At 34.3% G+C, this 18,761-nt stretch overlaps 1 protein-coding gene across 50 annotated transcripts in view; it reads left to right on the forward strand.

Annotated features, from left to right (window-relative positions):
* The window catches only part of RIMS1 (regulating synaptic membrane exocytosis 1), a 271,584-nt gene that overhangs the window by 195,639 nt on the left and 57,184 nt on the right, over positions 1 to 18,761 (forward strand). For 17 of the 50 annotated variants that reach the window (XM_087882497.1, XM_087882498.1, XM_087882528.1 and 14 more), the window contains 7 exons: positions 145 to 222; positions 1,343 to 1,456; positions 1,946 to 2,035; positions 8,636 to 8,716; positions 11,293 to 11,370; positions 13,227 to 13,298; positions 18,107 to 18,216. In XM_087882497.1, the coding sequence (XP_087738623.1) occupies positions 145 to 222; positions 1,343 to 1,456; positions 1,946 to 2,035; positions 8,636 to 8,716; positions 11,293 to 11,370; positions 13,227 to 13,298; positions 18,107 to 18,216 (623 nt within the window). The remainder of the gene's footprint in view (positions 1 to 144; positions 223 to 1,342; positions 1,457 to 1,945; positions 2,036 to 8,635; positions 8,717 to 11,292; positions 11,371 to 13,226; positions 13,299 to 18,106; positions 18,217 to 18,761) is intronic. The other 33 variants (XM_087882514.1, XM_034431947.3, XM_060689195.2 and 30 more) reach the window with 8 other exon arrangements.

The following is an 18,761-nucleotide window of genomic DNA, read 5'->3' on the forward strand; positions in this document are numbered from 1 at the left end:
TACTTGCCAACAAACAGCAAATGACTTACATAAATGTTTTGCTGCATCATAATTTACTATTTCGTTTAGTGCTGTTTTCATATCTGCCTATATATTTTTGTTTCTTGCATGGCTCTTTCCTCCTTCTTTTCTGTCACATTCAAGAAACTCTGTTAGGCACTATAAATCACTACCTCCCAAGATGCCTTTATTTGAGAATGGCACTTACTGGAATCTTTACAGGTAAGAAATCTGTTGCTGTCACATGAAAGTTCTCACATAGAATTCCAGAGAAAAAAGGAGATGTTTTTTGAATAAACTTGTCAATCAGCCTCTCTATCTCAACACATAACCACACACCCACACCTTTGAAATGCCTTATAGGTTGCAGTACCCAGCTTGTTTGGCTGATCTATAGAAACTAAGGAGGATTAATCCTCATAAATTCTTGGATGGGAGATTACCATGAAATAGCAGGCTTCTATACAGGCAATCCTCAACTTACAGCTATTGGTTCAGGTAACATTCAAAATTACTACATGACTAAAAAAAAATGTGACTTTTGACCACTCCTCACAAGTACTGTCACAGCATCCCTTCCCAGATACCGTGTTTCCCTGAAAATAAGACCCTGTCTTATATTTGTTTGAACCCTGAAATAAGTGCTTGGCCTTATTGCCATGCGCTCAAAAGCCCGATTGGGTTTATTATCAGGGGACGCCTTATTTTGGGGGAAACAGGGTAGCTTCCAACAAGCAAAGTCAATGGGGGAAGCTGGCTTGCTTAATGACTGCTGCAAAAAAGGTCGTAAACTCGATCACGGTAATTTTATGATTGGCATCACTTCATGACCCAATTTAAGTCAGGGACAACTTGTACTAGACACAGAAATTTAAAAAAACCAAAAGGAGTTACGACAAACCACATCCATAATGTCAATAAAACTACTTGAATGTGTCTATTATATCACCATGAATTGAACATAACTTATGTTTGTCTTAGCTTGTTAGATAACAGTATAGCTCACTGTGTAGCAAAGTAGTTTGATCCAACTTTAACTCCATTTAAGCTATTTGCCAGTGTAAAATATTCATTGCACAGCTGAATGAGTTTGTAGTTGGAATCTATAAACTTATCCATACTTACACAACTCTATCTCCTATTGAATAGAATGGCCTTTCTTAGGATATTCCTAGGACTATTTATCATCACAACCATTTTCTCTCCTGAATCTCTGATACTTATACAACACTAATGTTTTGGATATTTTAATTTTGTATATTTTTTTTTCTTCCTGTGTGATTTGCATTCATTGTGAAACTTACTTTTTTTTCTTTTTCATGAATTATTTTGAATTGTGAAGCTCAACCCTGCCTGCATATATTAAGGCCAAATCAGTGCTTAGTCAGGATAATTCACTTCATCCTAATTGCCTTAACTCACATGTATCGAGATTTACAGGAGGACTGTTGGTTAGGTAAGGTTTCAGACAAAGCATCTTTCCCTGTATTGATTTATTTAGAATAATTGTTTTCATGGTAGAATATCCTTTTCTTTCAAACCAATGGAATCGCATCATTTTGTGTTCCGTTTTCCTTCAAATAATTAATGACACAGATATTTATTTATTTTGATATTTTCTTTTCAATTTTATATTGGTATTCATTATCCACTGCTGAGCTGTAATCTTGCTTATGAAAGCCAACAGACTGACTTCATAGGATAAGATTGCAGTATATGATACCATTTTATGCAACCAAATTTAGTTGTTGTTTTTTTTAAATATATATTTTTGGACAATCTTCTTGCCATGTTTCATCCAACCTGTTCCATTGTATCTCCATGACTATTGTGATTTAACATCTTGTGTAGAAAGAACATTACTTTGATTTAATATCTAACATGCTATTCCTTTCTTTGTTTTCTTTTTGTTTTTCTTCTCTTTCTCTTCCATTGGATGCATTAGTGAACTGCAGCCCTCGCTTGACAGGGCTAGGAGTGCTAGTACTAACTGCTTGAAGCCTGATACTAGTTTGCATTCACCAGAACAAGAAAGGTATAAAAGAAAGACTTCTCAACATTGTGTCATTTGTGCTGGAGATCATTATTACCTTTGTTGCTTTTTCCGTATCAGCTTTATATTTGCTTCACTGATATCACACATGCCTGTTTCTTTATACGTAAATATCTGTTGATTCAACAGTCATAGATATCATGCTTCTAACATATTTTGACGTGATTATAACAACATCCAATATCTTCAGCTCTTGGTCACAATTCTTTTTCACTCACATTCTGGTTTGATTTGGCTTGGTTTGGTTTGGTTTGAATATGTGCGTTGTTGTTTGCAAAAGTCCTCGGTATGCTGATGATAACACTTCATTCACGATTGAGATAGTTTAACTAAACACTATTTTTGTTGTTTCTCCATCTGGCGAAGTGGAAACTGGTCCATGGAGGTTTGGGTAACAATAAATTTGCATATGTGCAAAATGTCAAATGAATGACTGACAACATTCAAAAATATTGTTAATATTTAATTTATTTAATTCATTGGTTATAGATATTGCTGTTCAGCAAACTGTTTAATAAAAATTAGAATCAGGCTGAAAATATATTTAGAAAATGGGAATGGGGATCCAATATTTGTGGCCCTTTCAATTGTTTTGTCAACAAAATTCTAGTTTGTACTGGAACCAGAGGAAGGAAACATATTGGCAACTGATCCAAACATGACTGCTTCTGTTTCATCACCTTTCATTGTGTTATTCAAATACATTAGTAAATAGGGCTCACTGATGAATGTTTGATTATATTTTATAATAAGATGATATAGAGGTGATATGTATTGATATAATTGCATCGAAAGCTTTATGGTTTACTTTTCTTTTGTTTTAATATGAAAATAATCTATTTTGACAGCATTTATCTTAACGTTTTTGGTTTTATGGCACATTCAATATTGAACATAAAAAAGGACAAGTCAAAAATTAGGCAGTTTTTTAATATCTTGAACATTTTCTAAAATCTGAAATATTCTTCAGTTGAAATATTGTCAAATTTGCTTGTAAACCACATTCTAAGCACTTTGAGTTTATTGGAGGAAGAATTAGTATATAAGTATATTTATCCTTTTCTTAGGGACAGTGTTAAAAATAAGCAGAGCACAAAATTACTGAGATGCTAAACAACAAAGAAATTAGATTGTTTTTGCAGTAACTAAATAGACTAAGAGAAATCATAAATTATTATGGAATTCTAACTTAATTGAATATCTATTTCTCATAAAAATACCAGATTTACATAAGACAAAGTTTGGAAAATACATCTTTTTAGTGGGAAATAGTACTAGATCGCAGAAGTATCTCTCAAAAATAGGAAATGAGAATTCCTATTAATCTTGTTCTGCACAGGGTGTATCTTTTTGTCCTATACATCTAGATCAGTGGTTATTAAACTGCTTGATTCAATTATCCCTTCTGCCAGTCTCAAATAATGTCATTATCTCCACATACATAGAAACAGGCTCTTTATATTAGACAAGCGTCTCTGCAATGGCAGCATAAAATGAATCCTCAATTTACAAACAAGCAATTATAAATTATTCCATTGCACCCCAAAATACACAAATTACCTCCAGTTTAAGAACTGCTGATCTAGATGATATGATTTGACAAATTAGAGGTTCTGCACTACAAAAAAGATAGTAAGACAGATACCTCAGCATATACCATCTTGAATTCAAATCCATGTCCTATCCTGACATTTTCATTGGAATAATGGGAACTGTCCTTATCTTTTCCACAATCAACTCGAAGTGGTTGTTTATAATCTTTACGTTTTTGTCGGGGAAACTTTAGCCCAACATACTTGTTAAACTCCGATCACATTATCATTAACTGATAAATAACTGATAAATAAAATTATTTCACTTTAAAAATCGAAGCAGAGAGGAAAAGGTCATAATTCAGGTATTTGCATGTAGTTTTGTTCTAACATGTTATATATAGTAGCTAAAAATTCATATATAGAGTTAGTTTTAAATATCTGGTAATACGTTCCTTGAATAGTTGTACTGCTAAAGTGTAATTTTATAGAAATGAACCATACTTTTGTGAGCATCTTTCCATTTTCTGCCCAGTGCTTTATATAAGGAAGTTTATCCAAATGGGAAGAAATTATTCAGGGGTATGGCTCTCTTAGACGGCCAGGAGCTAGGTTTCAAAATACTGTAAAGCAACCAGTATGACATACAATGGTTATCTATTCTGATGATGTGTTCCACCCACAATCTCTGGCTTTGATAATCAGGGACTGAGTGCTGGTAGACTTCGCATCATCCAAGACCTCCAGGTTGAAACATACAGTAGTCTTGCCAACAAATGCCAAGGAAGGAGTGGAGATTGTGCAAGTGAAATTTCTCCAGTTGTTTGATGTGACATCAGTACAGAATCCAGGACTTACATCCAGAAAGGAGGGAAGGGATAACCACAATTTTGTTGACTTTTAGCTTTCTGGAAATATGGTTGGTGTGTTGACTGAGAACTCTAGTATGTAGTTGACCTAATGCGTGGCTGGCCTTACTGATCCTTGTCTCAGTTGCTTTATCTAAAGCCCCATTGTTCAAGATGATGCTTCCTCAATATTTGAAACTGTTTACATTTGCCAGCTGGATGACCTCGCCTGGTTTGGGCCATTTGCTGAGATGATTTTATTGGGGTATGGCTGCTGTGATGTTAAAGCTACTTGACGCCTCAGGTGAGAGCTGAGCACTGGGTGAACAAGCAGCCCTAAAAATGATGCAGCAGGTCCCTCAGAACACCTCATACAGCCTTAAATATCCCATACAGGACCAGGAGCTATGAATATGGAGGAAACTTTATAGAAATGTTTATTTCAGAAAGTGTTTTATATAATTTAAAAGATCCACTTGCCTATTGTGTAGAATTGCATGGGCTGATAGTAGCAATTTATTTCACGTAATTTATTTTGGGAGCAGCACTGATCTTCAACTGTGTTTGGCCTTTTGGCCTGACATCTGGAAATTAGAATCAGCTAATATTATGACTGAAGCATTTTCTGCAACATTAAGCCAATTCTTTTAGCCTGATTGCACAACTGCATATATAATTTCATTCAATTTATAAACTTGTCTTTGTTTTAGGATGCAGAAACCACATTTAGTAAAGTTCCATTCTTATAAACGTGTATGAAATGTTGGCACTGGTAGGGAGCCTTGTCTTCCCATTAAGACACCATGTTAAAGACTTTATCTACTACCATATATGGCTTTGGTCCGTTCAGACGGCAGCCAGCACTTGCCTGAACATGTTCAATTCATGTTTTTACCAACAGCCATAAATAAACAAATTCTCACAATGAAAGATAATATGGGAAAAATGGAGAAAAGTGTTTCCAGAAATATTTTGCTCATATTCTTAGTGCTATTAAGAGGTGAATCTAGGGTCAGAAATCAAAGATTCCACCCAGTTGTGTGAGCAAGGGAGCTTTCAAATGTAGTAGATATGGTTCAGCTCATATTGAAGTAAGTTAGACATCTGTCAGGATTCCAAGTAATAACCCCAATGAAAACTCTGAGGCCTAGAGTTTCCTCAAAGAATAATTTTATTTGGGATGTCATATTGGCACAACTGCTGAAAACCCGACTCTGAAGGACCCAGGGTTTTCTCCACCCAAATCATCCAAAGTTCTTGCCCTCCAGGTTGCATGTCCATCACATGGTCCAATCAGGTCCTAGTCCCAACTCTGGCTGGCTTTGGTCCACATCCTTCCAACACCTGGTAGAGTGCTCCCAAAATGGCTTCAGGGCTGACAGCATCATTATCTTCAAGTAGTTTCCATGATATATCTCATGTTTCAGAGTACAGTGCTATAGTTTCAGAATACTTTAGGAGACCACAACTAGAGAGATGTTACAATTCTAAAGCAATTTTATTTCAATTCTGTTTCTTCTGCAAAGGCCCACTTACAACTTTGCCCATTAATACTTCATATAATTTAATTTACTGCGGCTGCCCACTCCAGAAGACTCTGGGCAGCTTTCAAAATGCACAAAATGAGCAGAACATTTAACATCCATATAAACAAGAGTCTAGATTAAAATTACTAGAACGGAACAAAATAATAGTGTGATGGGGTTGTGCAATAGATCACACCTGCATTAATCTCAGGCCTGGGAACAGACCCAGGTCTTAAGGGCTTTCTAGAATTGCAGGAGCTGTCCGTATCTTTGTATAGGCAGATAGACAGTGGTCTTTTTGAGAAGGAGGAAAAAGTTAGTGCACGAGTAGCTAACTGTGCTCTGGTGTGTCCATTCACACTCTTTATTCTACCCAACAATTATTTCAGACCACGAGAAAACCCAAAGTCCATTAGTTCTACTGTGTGGTGTTATTTGTTATTTTAATGTAGCAGTGTACGTGATAGTTGTGCATAATGGTATGATTGATTACTAGTGTTACAATTTTTACAGTCAATCTGGAAAACTGTCTAAATGCATGGCATCCTATGTATTAATTGTGTATAGTACATTTCACAGCATTGCGTGAGATCACATTTTTACACAGTATATTGCATGTTTGCAAATGATTGTTTTTTATTTTTATTATTTTATTATACAAAATATCAGCATATTAAGGGCTTTGAGTGCACTGGTGCCTATATATAGCTTTAACACTTGGCTTACAGGAAAACCTGATGCTTATTAACAGCCTTTTAAAGTATCTTGAAAATTTTACTAATATGCTAAAATGCTAACTCCCCTGATATAATCTGCTTTTTTTCATAAAACTCTTTGGTCAAAATTGGAAAGTACCTCAAAAAAAAAAAAAAGAAAAGAAAAAAGAAAAAAGAAAAAGAGAAGGGATAACTAAGAGTGTGGACAGTTTGCGGTTTGCTGAAATCTTATATTACAAACAGAACAGATAGTCCAGTAGTTTTAGAATAATTAGAATAATTTTACATTGTTTTCTTGACACTAGCTAAGATTTGTAATTGTTGAAAGTCAGTTCCATAACTTTTTTTAAAAAAAGGAATAGTTCAATTCACTTTTTAAACATAGCATACTCTTGAATATTTACAATATGTTTAATAATGAAGAAACATCCAAGAATAATGAGGTTATGCTAAGAGAAAAGATTCAGAAAATTGTGAATGGAATATAAAAGATATATGATCAAAAGTCTCTCCTTCTCTCTCTTTCTCTCTCCCCCTCCCTCCCTCTCTCTCTCACACACACACTCTAAAACGTTCACATTATCAATATATCTGTCCATTAGCATTTCAGTGTTGTATGGAAGAGATTTCTTTAAAACTAAGGAAAAAAATAGTAATTCCCAGAATAACCATTGACCAAATGACAACAGTGTAAATTATTTGATGCACCTCCAGACAATTCCTTCAGTCAGGATAAGAATATGCTATGAGGCATACAAGGAAAATATTTCATTTAAGATTCACTTTATCTGTGTGATAAGGGGCTTAAACTGCAGTACCAGAATTATTTGATTAAGTAAGCAAGCAAAAAGCTTATGAATACCTAAAATAGAGAAATAGTAACATATCCTTTCTGATAGTTTTAATACTTCTAATAGTTTTAAAGTATTAATTTAAATTTTAACAAGAATGAATATTTTATTGTAAAATACACAGATTTTTGAAATGCAGATGTTTGGTCCATTAGCCATCTTAATGATCTAAATGGCATATCAATTTTAACCATGTACTTTATACATGGTTAACAAAACTTTGCATGTTTTGAAAAGGATTCAGAAATGGTGCTTTGGAATGTGAGTTCAAGCATATGTCCAATACCTCTTTAAAGAAAGCTTGCATGGAAGCCTGAAAACGACATCGCTGCTTTAAAGAATTACTGGCTGGGCTTGTGCTTGCTTTCTTCTGAATTACTTTCAAAACATGCAGAGTTGCATTGCATAATGTAGTATAATGTGAAAAATAAATTATCAAAGATTAGGGTCTGTGACCAGTGGATTATGAGCATGCCAGAAAGTGTACCTCCTTAGAGTCAAAAGCTTGGGATTGGAACCCCAAACAGATAGCAAACTCCATCTAAAACCAAATTAAATTCTGCACAAGATTGCTAATAGACTGCTAATCCGCCCCCCCCCCCGAGGTGGGTTTCAGCAGGTTCTGACCAGTTCTGGAGAACCGGTAGCGGAAATTGTGAGTAGTTCAGAGAACCGATAGTAAAAATTCTGACTGGCCCCGCCCCTGAGTCTCTGCCTCCTGAGTCTCAGGTGATTGGGAGGAAATGGGGATTTTGCAGTAACCTTCCCCTGGATTGGGGTGGGAATGGAGACTTTACAGTATCCTTCCCATGCCATGCTCAAGCCACGCCTACCAAGCTACACCCACAGAACCGGTAGTAAAAAAATTTGAAACCCACCACTGCACCCCCTTCCCCCCAATGCAGAATAGTTTGCAAATGTGTCTGGAAATTCAATGTAAGTAATTCAGGTTAATATAAATTCAGACAAAATTTCTGTAGGCTGAACATGGTTTAGACAAAATAGACACTGATTTTTCTTGAGGTACTTTGTAGTTTTTTTGCATTTTTTAAAAATGACGTTCACTAAATGTTCTGTTTTTCTTCCTATTTTATTCAATGAACAAACAGAAGTAGATGGTCCCCCTCACTAGATAGAAGACCCACTAGTCCCCGGATTCATATCCAACATGCATCTCCGGAGAATGACAGGTACTAGTCAGCTCCTCCTAGCTGAAAAGTAGATTGCTGAATCATGCACATTGAGTAGGAACAGCATGTGTTTCAGTTTCCAGGAACCCAAATTTGCAACTTTATGAGAGGTTATCCTTGAAATTCATTCAGTGATTATAAAGCAACTTTTAACTAGTTTAGTACTGAGACTTACATCTATGTAAAAATTCTCTAGGATTGTAATATATGGAATTCAGCCTCTTTCTACTAGGGATTGTAGCTCTGGAAAGTTTGGCATGCTGAACCTCAATGAAATCAGTGATTTAAGGCTTCCTAACATCAGGCCAAATTATGCCCTATATTTATGGCTCATAATTCAATTCGCAACTGTGAGTTTGTGTAATGGCATATTTATAATTTTTTACTTTATAAAATTTTTGGTGGCAGACGTTCTGAACAAGGCAACTGCTAAATCCAGTGCTTTGGATTTCTCTTTATATGCTGATTGGCCAAATGTGATATATGTAAATATCATCTATTGATTTGTTGTTGTATTATGATTTTATTCTTTGAATCTTGATGCTGCATCATTCTTGGATAATAATTTTTTTTTTCATGTCCCTTAAAGCAAATTGCTCTTTTGAATTGGGCTGCCAACTTAGACATTCAGATAATCTTTATTTTCAACTCTTCTCAATATCTGATTCTGGATTATAAGTAGAATTATGGCTGCAAAAATCCATGTGAACACCAAACAGTGAAACGAAGCACTATTTTCTCTTATCTCTTTGCTGCAAATTATTACTTGACTGGATTTTTATAGCCCAAATCTGATAATTCACATTATAAGTGCTAGCATTTACATCTTTGTCATCAGCACATCCTTGTGCCAATAAATATGCTCTAAACGCTTTGAGGATTCTCAGAAACAGATTTGTGTGTATATGCAAGAAGAAGAGCAAAGGGAAGTCTCGTTGAATGAAAGAGGCGTCATCCTTTCCAGATGTATTTGAGATTGTGATCCCCAGAAAATCTATTCATTGTATATCTCTGTTTCTGGGTATTATTAATTGTAGTAAGCCTTTGTTTAATTTTCCATGAAACATCAGCAAAGCAGTTTCTTTTATACACAAGTATTATTTAATAAAATTACATTTAAATAATATCTACCTGAATTGAAAATATAAAGTCTTTACTGTCTCAAATTAATCCCTGGAATATTTTCATTATCAAAATACTGCAGGTATTGAAATGTCATTTTTTTTTTTTTAATCCTAAGAAGGCGTCTTTTCTTATTGAAAATGATTAGCGTAGAAGTGGACAGGATTTATCTTACAGATAAAATAATTTTTGTAGAAATTTTTGTGTTCACTCATTCTTGCCAAAGTTAGCCATCTTTTTCAAGCATTTCATTCAATGCATCAACATTTCAATTAGTTTTTGAGAAGCAAAACCAGATAAAATTAGTAGGCTTAAGTGTATGTGTGGCAGAGTTTAAAAACCCAAACCAAAAATTAAAAACTTTTCAGTTCTGATATTGGCCAGATTATACAATGTCAGGTAGAAAAATACTAGCTGTGCCCCTAGTTAAGCAATTAGGTAGAGAAAAGGAGCTTAGTTTCTTCTTAGATATTGAATGAGAACTTTTTTTTACATGCTATAATCCTATTGTAACAGTTGAAAAAATATTTGCTTATAAGAACCTGTATATAAAGTAAATATCCATACTTCAATCCAAACTCAAGGAATGTTTTCTTTTCAGCTGTTGATCTACAAGGGAAGCATTGGGTCCACTGTTGTTAGAATTTGTGTGTGTGTTTTGTGTGTGTGTGTGTGTGTAACAACTTAATATATGTATCTCAGCCTAGAATAACTACAAAAAAATGCTCAGTACTATCTTGCAAATTGTAAGCCAACCTTTGCTCTCTTCGAAATAAATTCACACTATTGTTTTGATTAAATTTGTATTGCTAAAAGAAATTATTTTTGTGGCAACATAAGAGAAAAATCATAAAGGCTGTCAAAACAAATACATAGATTTTTAAAAGCCCCTCACAAAAATACGCTCATGTGCAGCTTTTGGGAGAGCATTCTCTGACAGGGATGGGGAGATATCAGTAGATTATGTAAAGTTCTGGAAATAATTTGGAAAAGTTTGTTTGGAATGTAGATAAGTTCAAATGAGACACCTTTCTGCAGTGTTTTAAAGCTGCTACGTCTCTTCCCAGGATCAGAATGTATACATTTAACAAAATGCACATGGGTGCTAAATTCATAACTCTCTGCACTCCAAATGGCCTTTTCCAAATTATTTCTGAATTTCTGCATATTCTTTGGTGTTATTGCTGAGAATATGTTTGTCTTTAGTGTTTATTACTGGCTTTCATTTTGTTTTATAGCAGTTATTACATCACTTTCTTTTTTAAAAAAATCCTCCTTAAAAGCACTGAAAAGGAGAACAGAGGTATTGCTGGGTGTAATAGTGGAATGCTCTTGTCATATAAATATCTTGATTGCATGTCTCCATCTTCACTGCATGTGACCATCTCTCTGTTTCTATCTGTTTCTATCCATTCTGTTCAACTTTCACTTCCATGTTTCCAAAACTTGTGAAGAACAACACTGCCGGAGTCTTGCAATCCAAAACAAGACAGTTTAAACTTCCTAAGTGCTAATCCAGAAGAAATACAGAGGTATCCTTGCTAAAGTTGTCTTGCAGCTCCACATGTATAATACATGAAATTAAATACTAAAATCTTAGTTTATAACCTAGCTCTGCTATGTTATATCGTTATTTTCTACATCTTTGAAGAATGTTCTACTGCTTGATAAGTATGTGTGCTATGTGTGTGTGGGTTTCATTAAGTGACTCCTAAATACTGTATCTTTATATTTTTAATGGATGCCCTTTTTGATCAGGTCAGCAGATTATTTAAGATTTTCACTTTGACCAAATCTTTAAAGGATGCTGGGAGTTTATGGACCATAGTTGCTTTTAGTTCTTTACCATAAAAACATAAAACTATTACATATAAGATGCTCTTCTATTAACAGTGTATAACAGAAAGAGTGAGAAGGTCATTAACACTGCCAAAAAAACCTGCTGCAGATATTTTTTTTAAAAAATAGAAAAAAGCATAGTAGATAGTATAGCTAAATAATGTCTACAGATATTTCAAGGAGGGTTTCATGAATGAAAAAACGTAAGACAACGCAACAGTCAAAAGAATCGTTAAAAAGTTTAGACCAATGACATCAAGAAGACCAATGAAATGTAACAGAAAATGGAGTAAGAGTGAGGACATGTTACCCCAAGGAACATGCCTATCAGATAGTCAGTGAGAGGGCACAGTCACCCCACTATGAAACTCCAAGAAATGCATCATCTTAGATCCCAAGATTGATTTGCTGTATTGAAATTCTGAAGAGAAATATGAAGTTTCAAGATTCTGAAACCTGCATTATGGCTCTTGGGATTAGACTGTGGAATAAAAACCAAAGTTAATAGTTGGCCTGTAATGATGTTACTGTATTTTAGGCCTCTCTTTCAATGCATATAGAAAATCTCAATTAGCCAGCTTTTCAATTCATGTTCCTTTGACCACAATAGATCAAACCCCTCTAATTTTTTTTTAAGACCATGCTGATAGTGGATTGCAGGCTTGGGTTCTTTTTATTGTGATTTAAGAATAAAAAATGTTTTCACCTAATTTGTTCTCAGCTGTCATGTTAAGGTTATGACAAAACAACATTGCTCTGAATACCAGGGGTCAGTGAAAAATATATAGGGTGCAATACTTTTAAACAACTCAACAGAAGCAGCTCCCATTCCCCCCCCTTTCTTTTACTTTCTTTTTTCAGATTCTGAAATCAGCCTATCTATAATCTTAGCATTTCTTAAAAACAGCCACAGGGCATGAGATGTTGACAGTTTAATATAGCAAGAACCCAGCTGGGTTGTGATCAGATGACTCAATTTGAATTTAACCTCCAAATGTAACGTTCATATATTCTTTTTATTTAGTTGTATAAGCTATAGCCAAAGTATATACTAGGTCTCACAGTTACCACATGCAAATGTGTTTTCTATAGCTTACCAGTGTATAATTCAAATCACATATATCTACCCAAGTTTATTAACAATGTTTTTATTAACATAGTTAAATTGTGCTATTTTTCTTTTATATTGCCTACAAGTATAATACAAGAGCATCTTTTTGAATTTTAACCCAGGAGAATTTCGCTTCTCTACCAGATCCTTAATGTTGAATTTTAACCAGTAATGGAAGTTTTCCATGGCATCAGTTTTAGAATTGCTTAGCACTTGAGAAATATATGGCCTGGTTAGCATTACCTATACCAAAGAAACTGAATTAAAGTAATGGGCAAAGATGGCATTTTCTCCAAAGTCCATTATTACTAGCCATTCAGAAAACCTAGTTTTCGCACTTCCTTTTCAAGAAATCAAGCTAAATCTTTGTGGTTTTCTGTTTTCTAGATTGCTTGCTTCTCTTTTTCATTTTTTTTTTTTTGGTGTCTCATTTCACAGGCATCCCAGAAAGGTGGAAAGATATAGCACCCAAAAACAGATTAGAAAAAGCTCTGCATCAGAAACAGAAAGGTAAGATTGGTTCTACAGTATGTAACAACAATGTGCCTTGATCAGTTTACTGATGTTATTGTCATTATGCACATGTCATGCTGATCTTTGGTCATAAGAAAAATGTTTTGTTAATATGATTACTCACATGCCGTAATCTTAAATACGTAAAGCCTTTTAAAGACTTGCTACTAAGTTCACAAGTTTTAAATTTACCAAGTTTGGAGACCCTGGCTTTACAATGTGGTCTACTTATGAGAAGGAATCATAGAATCTTGAAGTACAATTGGCATGGGATCTCTTTGTGACAGCAAAGCACAGTAATTTTGGTCTTACAGTAATTAAATAATAATTATATAATGAAAGACAGCAGGAAGCTTGAGAATGCTAAGAATTGGTTGCATTAGTGACTTTGCATCAATAGGTATCACTTCTGTTCACGCAAAATGGAATTTCTTTATCCATTTCCGTTCTCTCTAAAGTTGAAATGGTGTTTGCTGTGTCAAAGCAAACCAATTAAAGAGTAAAAATCCTCCAATCCGATTGATGAGTGGAGACTATACGATCTGCTTGAGCCAAGTTTATTGAACTGCTCACAGAGGACAGAAAACAAAGTTTGGCAGCTAAGAGAAGCAAAGCAAAAAGCTTATGATGTCATTTACAAGGAAAAAAACCTGTAGATGGATTGCTAACCTAGGCCAATTTTACTTTTCTTTGTAACTCCTTGACTAGGAGGTATATGCATGAATTAACACAGGCAGACAGGATGCTTAGTCTGTCCCTTCCATTCAAATCAACAGATAACAAGTCTTGATTTTTTTCAGTATGAAACCTTCAGGTACTACAAAAGGGCAAAGACATCTCCCCAAGTCATTTTTTCTCAACACTAAATTTACATAATTCCCTTAGTGTCAAAGAATTAATTTCAAATTCCCCGAATCTCTTGCATTTTCTCTGAATCTTTCTTAAACGGAGAAAGTGCCAAAACTAGATACAGTGGATCTAAGCAATGCAAAATAGAGTAGAACTATTACTTTGTTTAATTTGGAAATGCTATTTCTGTTGATGTGGCTTAAAATTTCACTTGCTATTGTAGCAGATAAATCCCTCTGTTGACTTCCATTCAGCTTGATCAATATTATTCTGAGAACCTTCGTGCACATACCTTATCAAGCTATGCTTTTTTGTTTATTTGATTTATATGCCGCCCTTCTCTGGAGACTCAGGGCGGCTTACAATGCGTTAAGCAATAGCCTTCATACTTTTGTATATTTTATACAAAGTCAGCTTATTGCCCCCACAATCTGGGTCCTCATTTTACCTACCTTAGAAAGGATGGAAGGCTGAGTCAACCTTGAGCCTGGTGAGATTTGAACTTGCAGTAATTGCAGGCAGCTGATGTTAATAACAGTGCCTTAGTCTGCTGCGCTACCAGTGTTCCCTATTTCATTCTATACCTGTATATTTGATTTCTGTTTTCTAATGAAGAGCTTGGCATTTGTAGTTGGAACTGTTGATGAATATTTTGAGAATATAGTTTTCAATCCAGTTATGTATTGCCCTAATAGCAATAGCAATAGCACTTAGATTTACATACTGCTTCATAGTGCTTTACAGCCCTCTCTAAACAGTTTACAAGGTTAGTATATTGCCCCCAACAATCTGGGTCCTCATTTTACAGACATTGGAAGGATGGAAGGCTGTGTCAACCATAGAGCTGCTACTCAGCCCATGTTAATGAGCTTGCTAATTGGAATATCATGAATTACTTTGCCCAATATTTTGCTGAAATCGGGATTTATAATAACCGCAGCACTTTTCCAATTGGCCAAAATGACATGCACTTAATCTGACAAGATTAATCTTTAAGAAATTCACGAAGACTTGTATTAATCATTATGTTATTTTAAGGGTGCTATTGCCATGTGTTCCTAGAAGGGGACTTCCAGCCCTAAGAGTTTGCAATCACCCAGTCATAATTAGGAGAAAACATCATACTCAGTCAAGGTCTAGAAAGCATTCTAGTATCGGATTCAACACCTACTTCCTGGAGATTCAGTGCCAACTTCTCTATTTCTTTTAAAAATATTTTAATTAAGAATTACAAATAGAAAGTATAAAAACTAATACAAACTATACAAATATAGGAATATAAAAAGAAAAAAATATAAAAAAGGAACAAAACTATAGAAAAGCCCTTACTTGACTTTTGCTGATAAAGAACAAATGATGAGGCTTTTCTATAGTTTTGTTCCTTTTTTATATTTTTTTCTTTTTATATTCCTATATTTGTATAGTTTGTATTAGTTTTTATACTTTCTATTTGTAATTCTTAATTAAAATAGAAAAGCCTCATCATTTGTTCTTTATCAGCAAAAGTCAAGTAAGGGAAACCTAATTTTCTAAGCCAACCCTGTATTCCTTCCCTAAACTTTTAACAATGTTAATTTTTAACCCCCTCAAATATAGTCCCAGAACTTGTTTCCTATTCATTATACATCTAGTAAGTAAAAATTGTGCTTTTATTATTACTTCTCATAAAATCTTTCAGGACTTCAACAGGCCTCTTTCATGGAGCTAGTGAGATAGATTTATCCAAATCACTTTTCTGGTTTAATAAATGTATATTTCCTTTAACTAGTGAAACATCCATCAGTTTTGTTTATATATCCAAAACATTTTTTTCCATATTTTTGTCTTTACTTGACACATTTAAATCTATATTCAACTTAATTTCAAAGTTATCCATTGTTGCTTGTTCTTCTTTTGAAATTTTATTGATGCAGATCTATCTATCATACCAAGTAATTTTGAAGACCAAAATGGAAAAACATCCATCAGAGATTGAGCTTCATTCTTTCTCAATGAGATGAATTTATTGTCCTCAAGCTCCCTTTAATGTCAGACTTTCAAGGTCCCATTACCATATTTCCTCTTTAAAAACCCCAATCAATAACCTGTTTGCATGAGAAGAATTCTTCTAATTAATTCAAAACTATAATTCCAATTCCATCTGAATACTTAATCTATTGTTAACATTCTACAATCCACATTCTAAGCATCCTTTTACTGTTTAATCCAAAATATAATATTTTCCAGAACTTTTAAAATCATATTTAAAATCCTTTTTCCAGGGAAAAAGTAGTTCACCTGATGAATATAGTAAAACCTTGCTGGTTTCAAGGGTATTAATATTTACAATAGAGTTTTTTTTAAAAAAAAATTCAGAAAGTGCTGAAGAAATGAGACTTGGCCATGCTTTATCCCTTGAAAGTCTGCATTACAGCTATGAGCTTTATGGTAGCCCTCAACTCCCAGCCACTCAACTCATAACTCAACTGCAGTCTACTTGCAATTTACTCACAAGGATTAACAGTCTCCTTCCTATGTTTTTCTTATAAACACGTACCAGTCGGACACAGTGCTTATTGGAATCGCCTCCAACTTCTCTATTTTTCATGAGATTGCTGTTAAATATACTGCACAAGATTTGTTTCTGCCTCATAGATGTGAACTAACACCTCCATGATATCTAATGTTTTCTTACATCCTTTGCTCAGTTTATCTTCATTCACTGAATTATTTATATCGTACAAAGGAATTAGTAATTAAAATCTGATTGTGTTTTGTCTTCCCATTATTCTGATGCACAGTGGATTCATAATGAAAATTTTTGGAATGTTGCAGTACTTCAGTGCAAAACCCTGATAATTCAATTAAAGGAGATGTTTTTACATTATGAATTCCCCTCATTAGAGATGCAGAGAGAAATCTGCAAAATCCTATGTTTCTTATAACTGTAGGGCTGTCACACTGAGAGAAGAGTAAATGATCTGTCAGGAATAATTTTGGATCTTGGAGAAGTAGTTTTCATTCATATATCAGAAGAAGCAAATGGTAGTTTTTGTTTATACAAAAGCTCCATTTAAACGGTCATTTTATTTTTTGTAATTTCTCTGTAATATTTCCTATTATCGTTTAAATGATCTGGGGTATTTTTATGTAGTTTCCTAATAATGCCACATTCAGAATTGCAATATTAAGGTAATTATGTCAATGATTTTACAAAGCAATGATTTCAAAAGAGGAAATGTAGAAATGATAAAAGCAGCTGAAAGAATATCCTGGAATCCTATTCTGAGAGATTTCTCACCTGGTGATGTGTGAACATGTTCTGTCATTCTGTTTATAAAAGAGTTGACCTATGTATATAATAATACTACTGATTCCACAACATTGTCAAATGCTTACTTTTTTGCTGATAGTTTTACAGATTCACAAATAGATTTTATAAATAACTCAAGGCAGTGAACATATCCAACCCACCTTCCTCCTTCTATTTTCCCTACAACAACAATCCTGTGAGATGGGTTGGGCTGAGAGAGAAAGAGACTGGCCCAAAATCAGCCAGCTGGCTTTCATGGCTAAGGTGGCACTCAAACTCACTGTTTCCCACTTTCTAGCCTAGTACTTCAACCACTAGACCTCTCATATTAAGAACATAAATAGTAAGGTAGTTTGTCATTATTTTCTTCTTGATATTTTAACATTTAACATATATTGACAGCAGGGCTGTCAATATAATAATTTTAAATTGGGGTATTTTAATTTTTGGGGTTTTAAATCGGCCAAATCTATTTAATTATTTTAATTTTTAATTATTGTTGTGTCTTGTGTTTTTAAATTGGCTGTACACCGCCCTGAGTCCTTCAGGAGAAGGGCGGTATAGAAATAAAATTATTATTATTATTATTATTTTGTATTTCTAATATCTCATTGATTTGTTTGTGTGTGAGTTGCCACTGTATTTAATATTTTTTTTCCTGCAGAATGCGCCAACCAGGAAGTCCCATGCAGTCATCTCCAGCAGATACATCCTTCAACCGTAAGGGGAGACAGCTTCCACAAGTTCCCATCAGGAGTGGCAGTACAGAGCAAGGTATCAAAAAACTGGTTTATAGTTTGAAAGTCTTAACTCTGTTTTCCTCTTCCTTTCTCTTCTTGTTTTTCAAAAACATCTTGGATCTTGCTTAATAGACTCTTCAGGTTTTTATTGGTTTCCACTGATAGAGCAGGACAACATTAAAACATGTATTGTGAATTGTATGGGTGATAAAAAAAGGCTCATGTTTTATTTGTGCAGATGCATATCAATTATTTGTGTGTTCATTTATTCTTTATTTTCTTGCCAAGATGGTTCGAGGTTTTCATTCTATTTATTGAGACATCTTGAATTTTATTTTGTTTTGTTAGCTGAAGCTAATTAATGGCAATTTGCTGACAGGAATGTGAACAAAGCTAATGAAATCCCTTTCTGAGCATGTCAAAATCCAATGAAAATATGGGGGAAATGAATTACTGGGTGAAACACAAAGGAATATAAGGGAACTGCATTTTAGAAGGCTGGCTGTGGAAAGAAAGAGTGTTGTCCACTAGTCCACTCCATAATAACAATATAATTACTGCATTACAAAAATACATACG

The sequence above is a fragment of the Pantherophis guttatus genome, chromosome 1 (genome assembly GCF_059756535.1).
Source record: "Pantherophis guttatus breed Tessera chromosome 1, ASM5975653v1, whole genome shotgun sequence".
NCBI classification, from domain to species: domain Eukaryota; kingdom Metazoa; phylum Chordata; class Lepidosauria; order Squamata; family Colubridae; genus Pantherophis; species Pantherophis guttatus.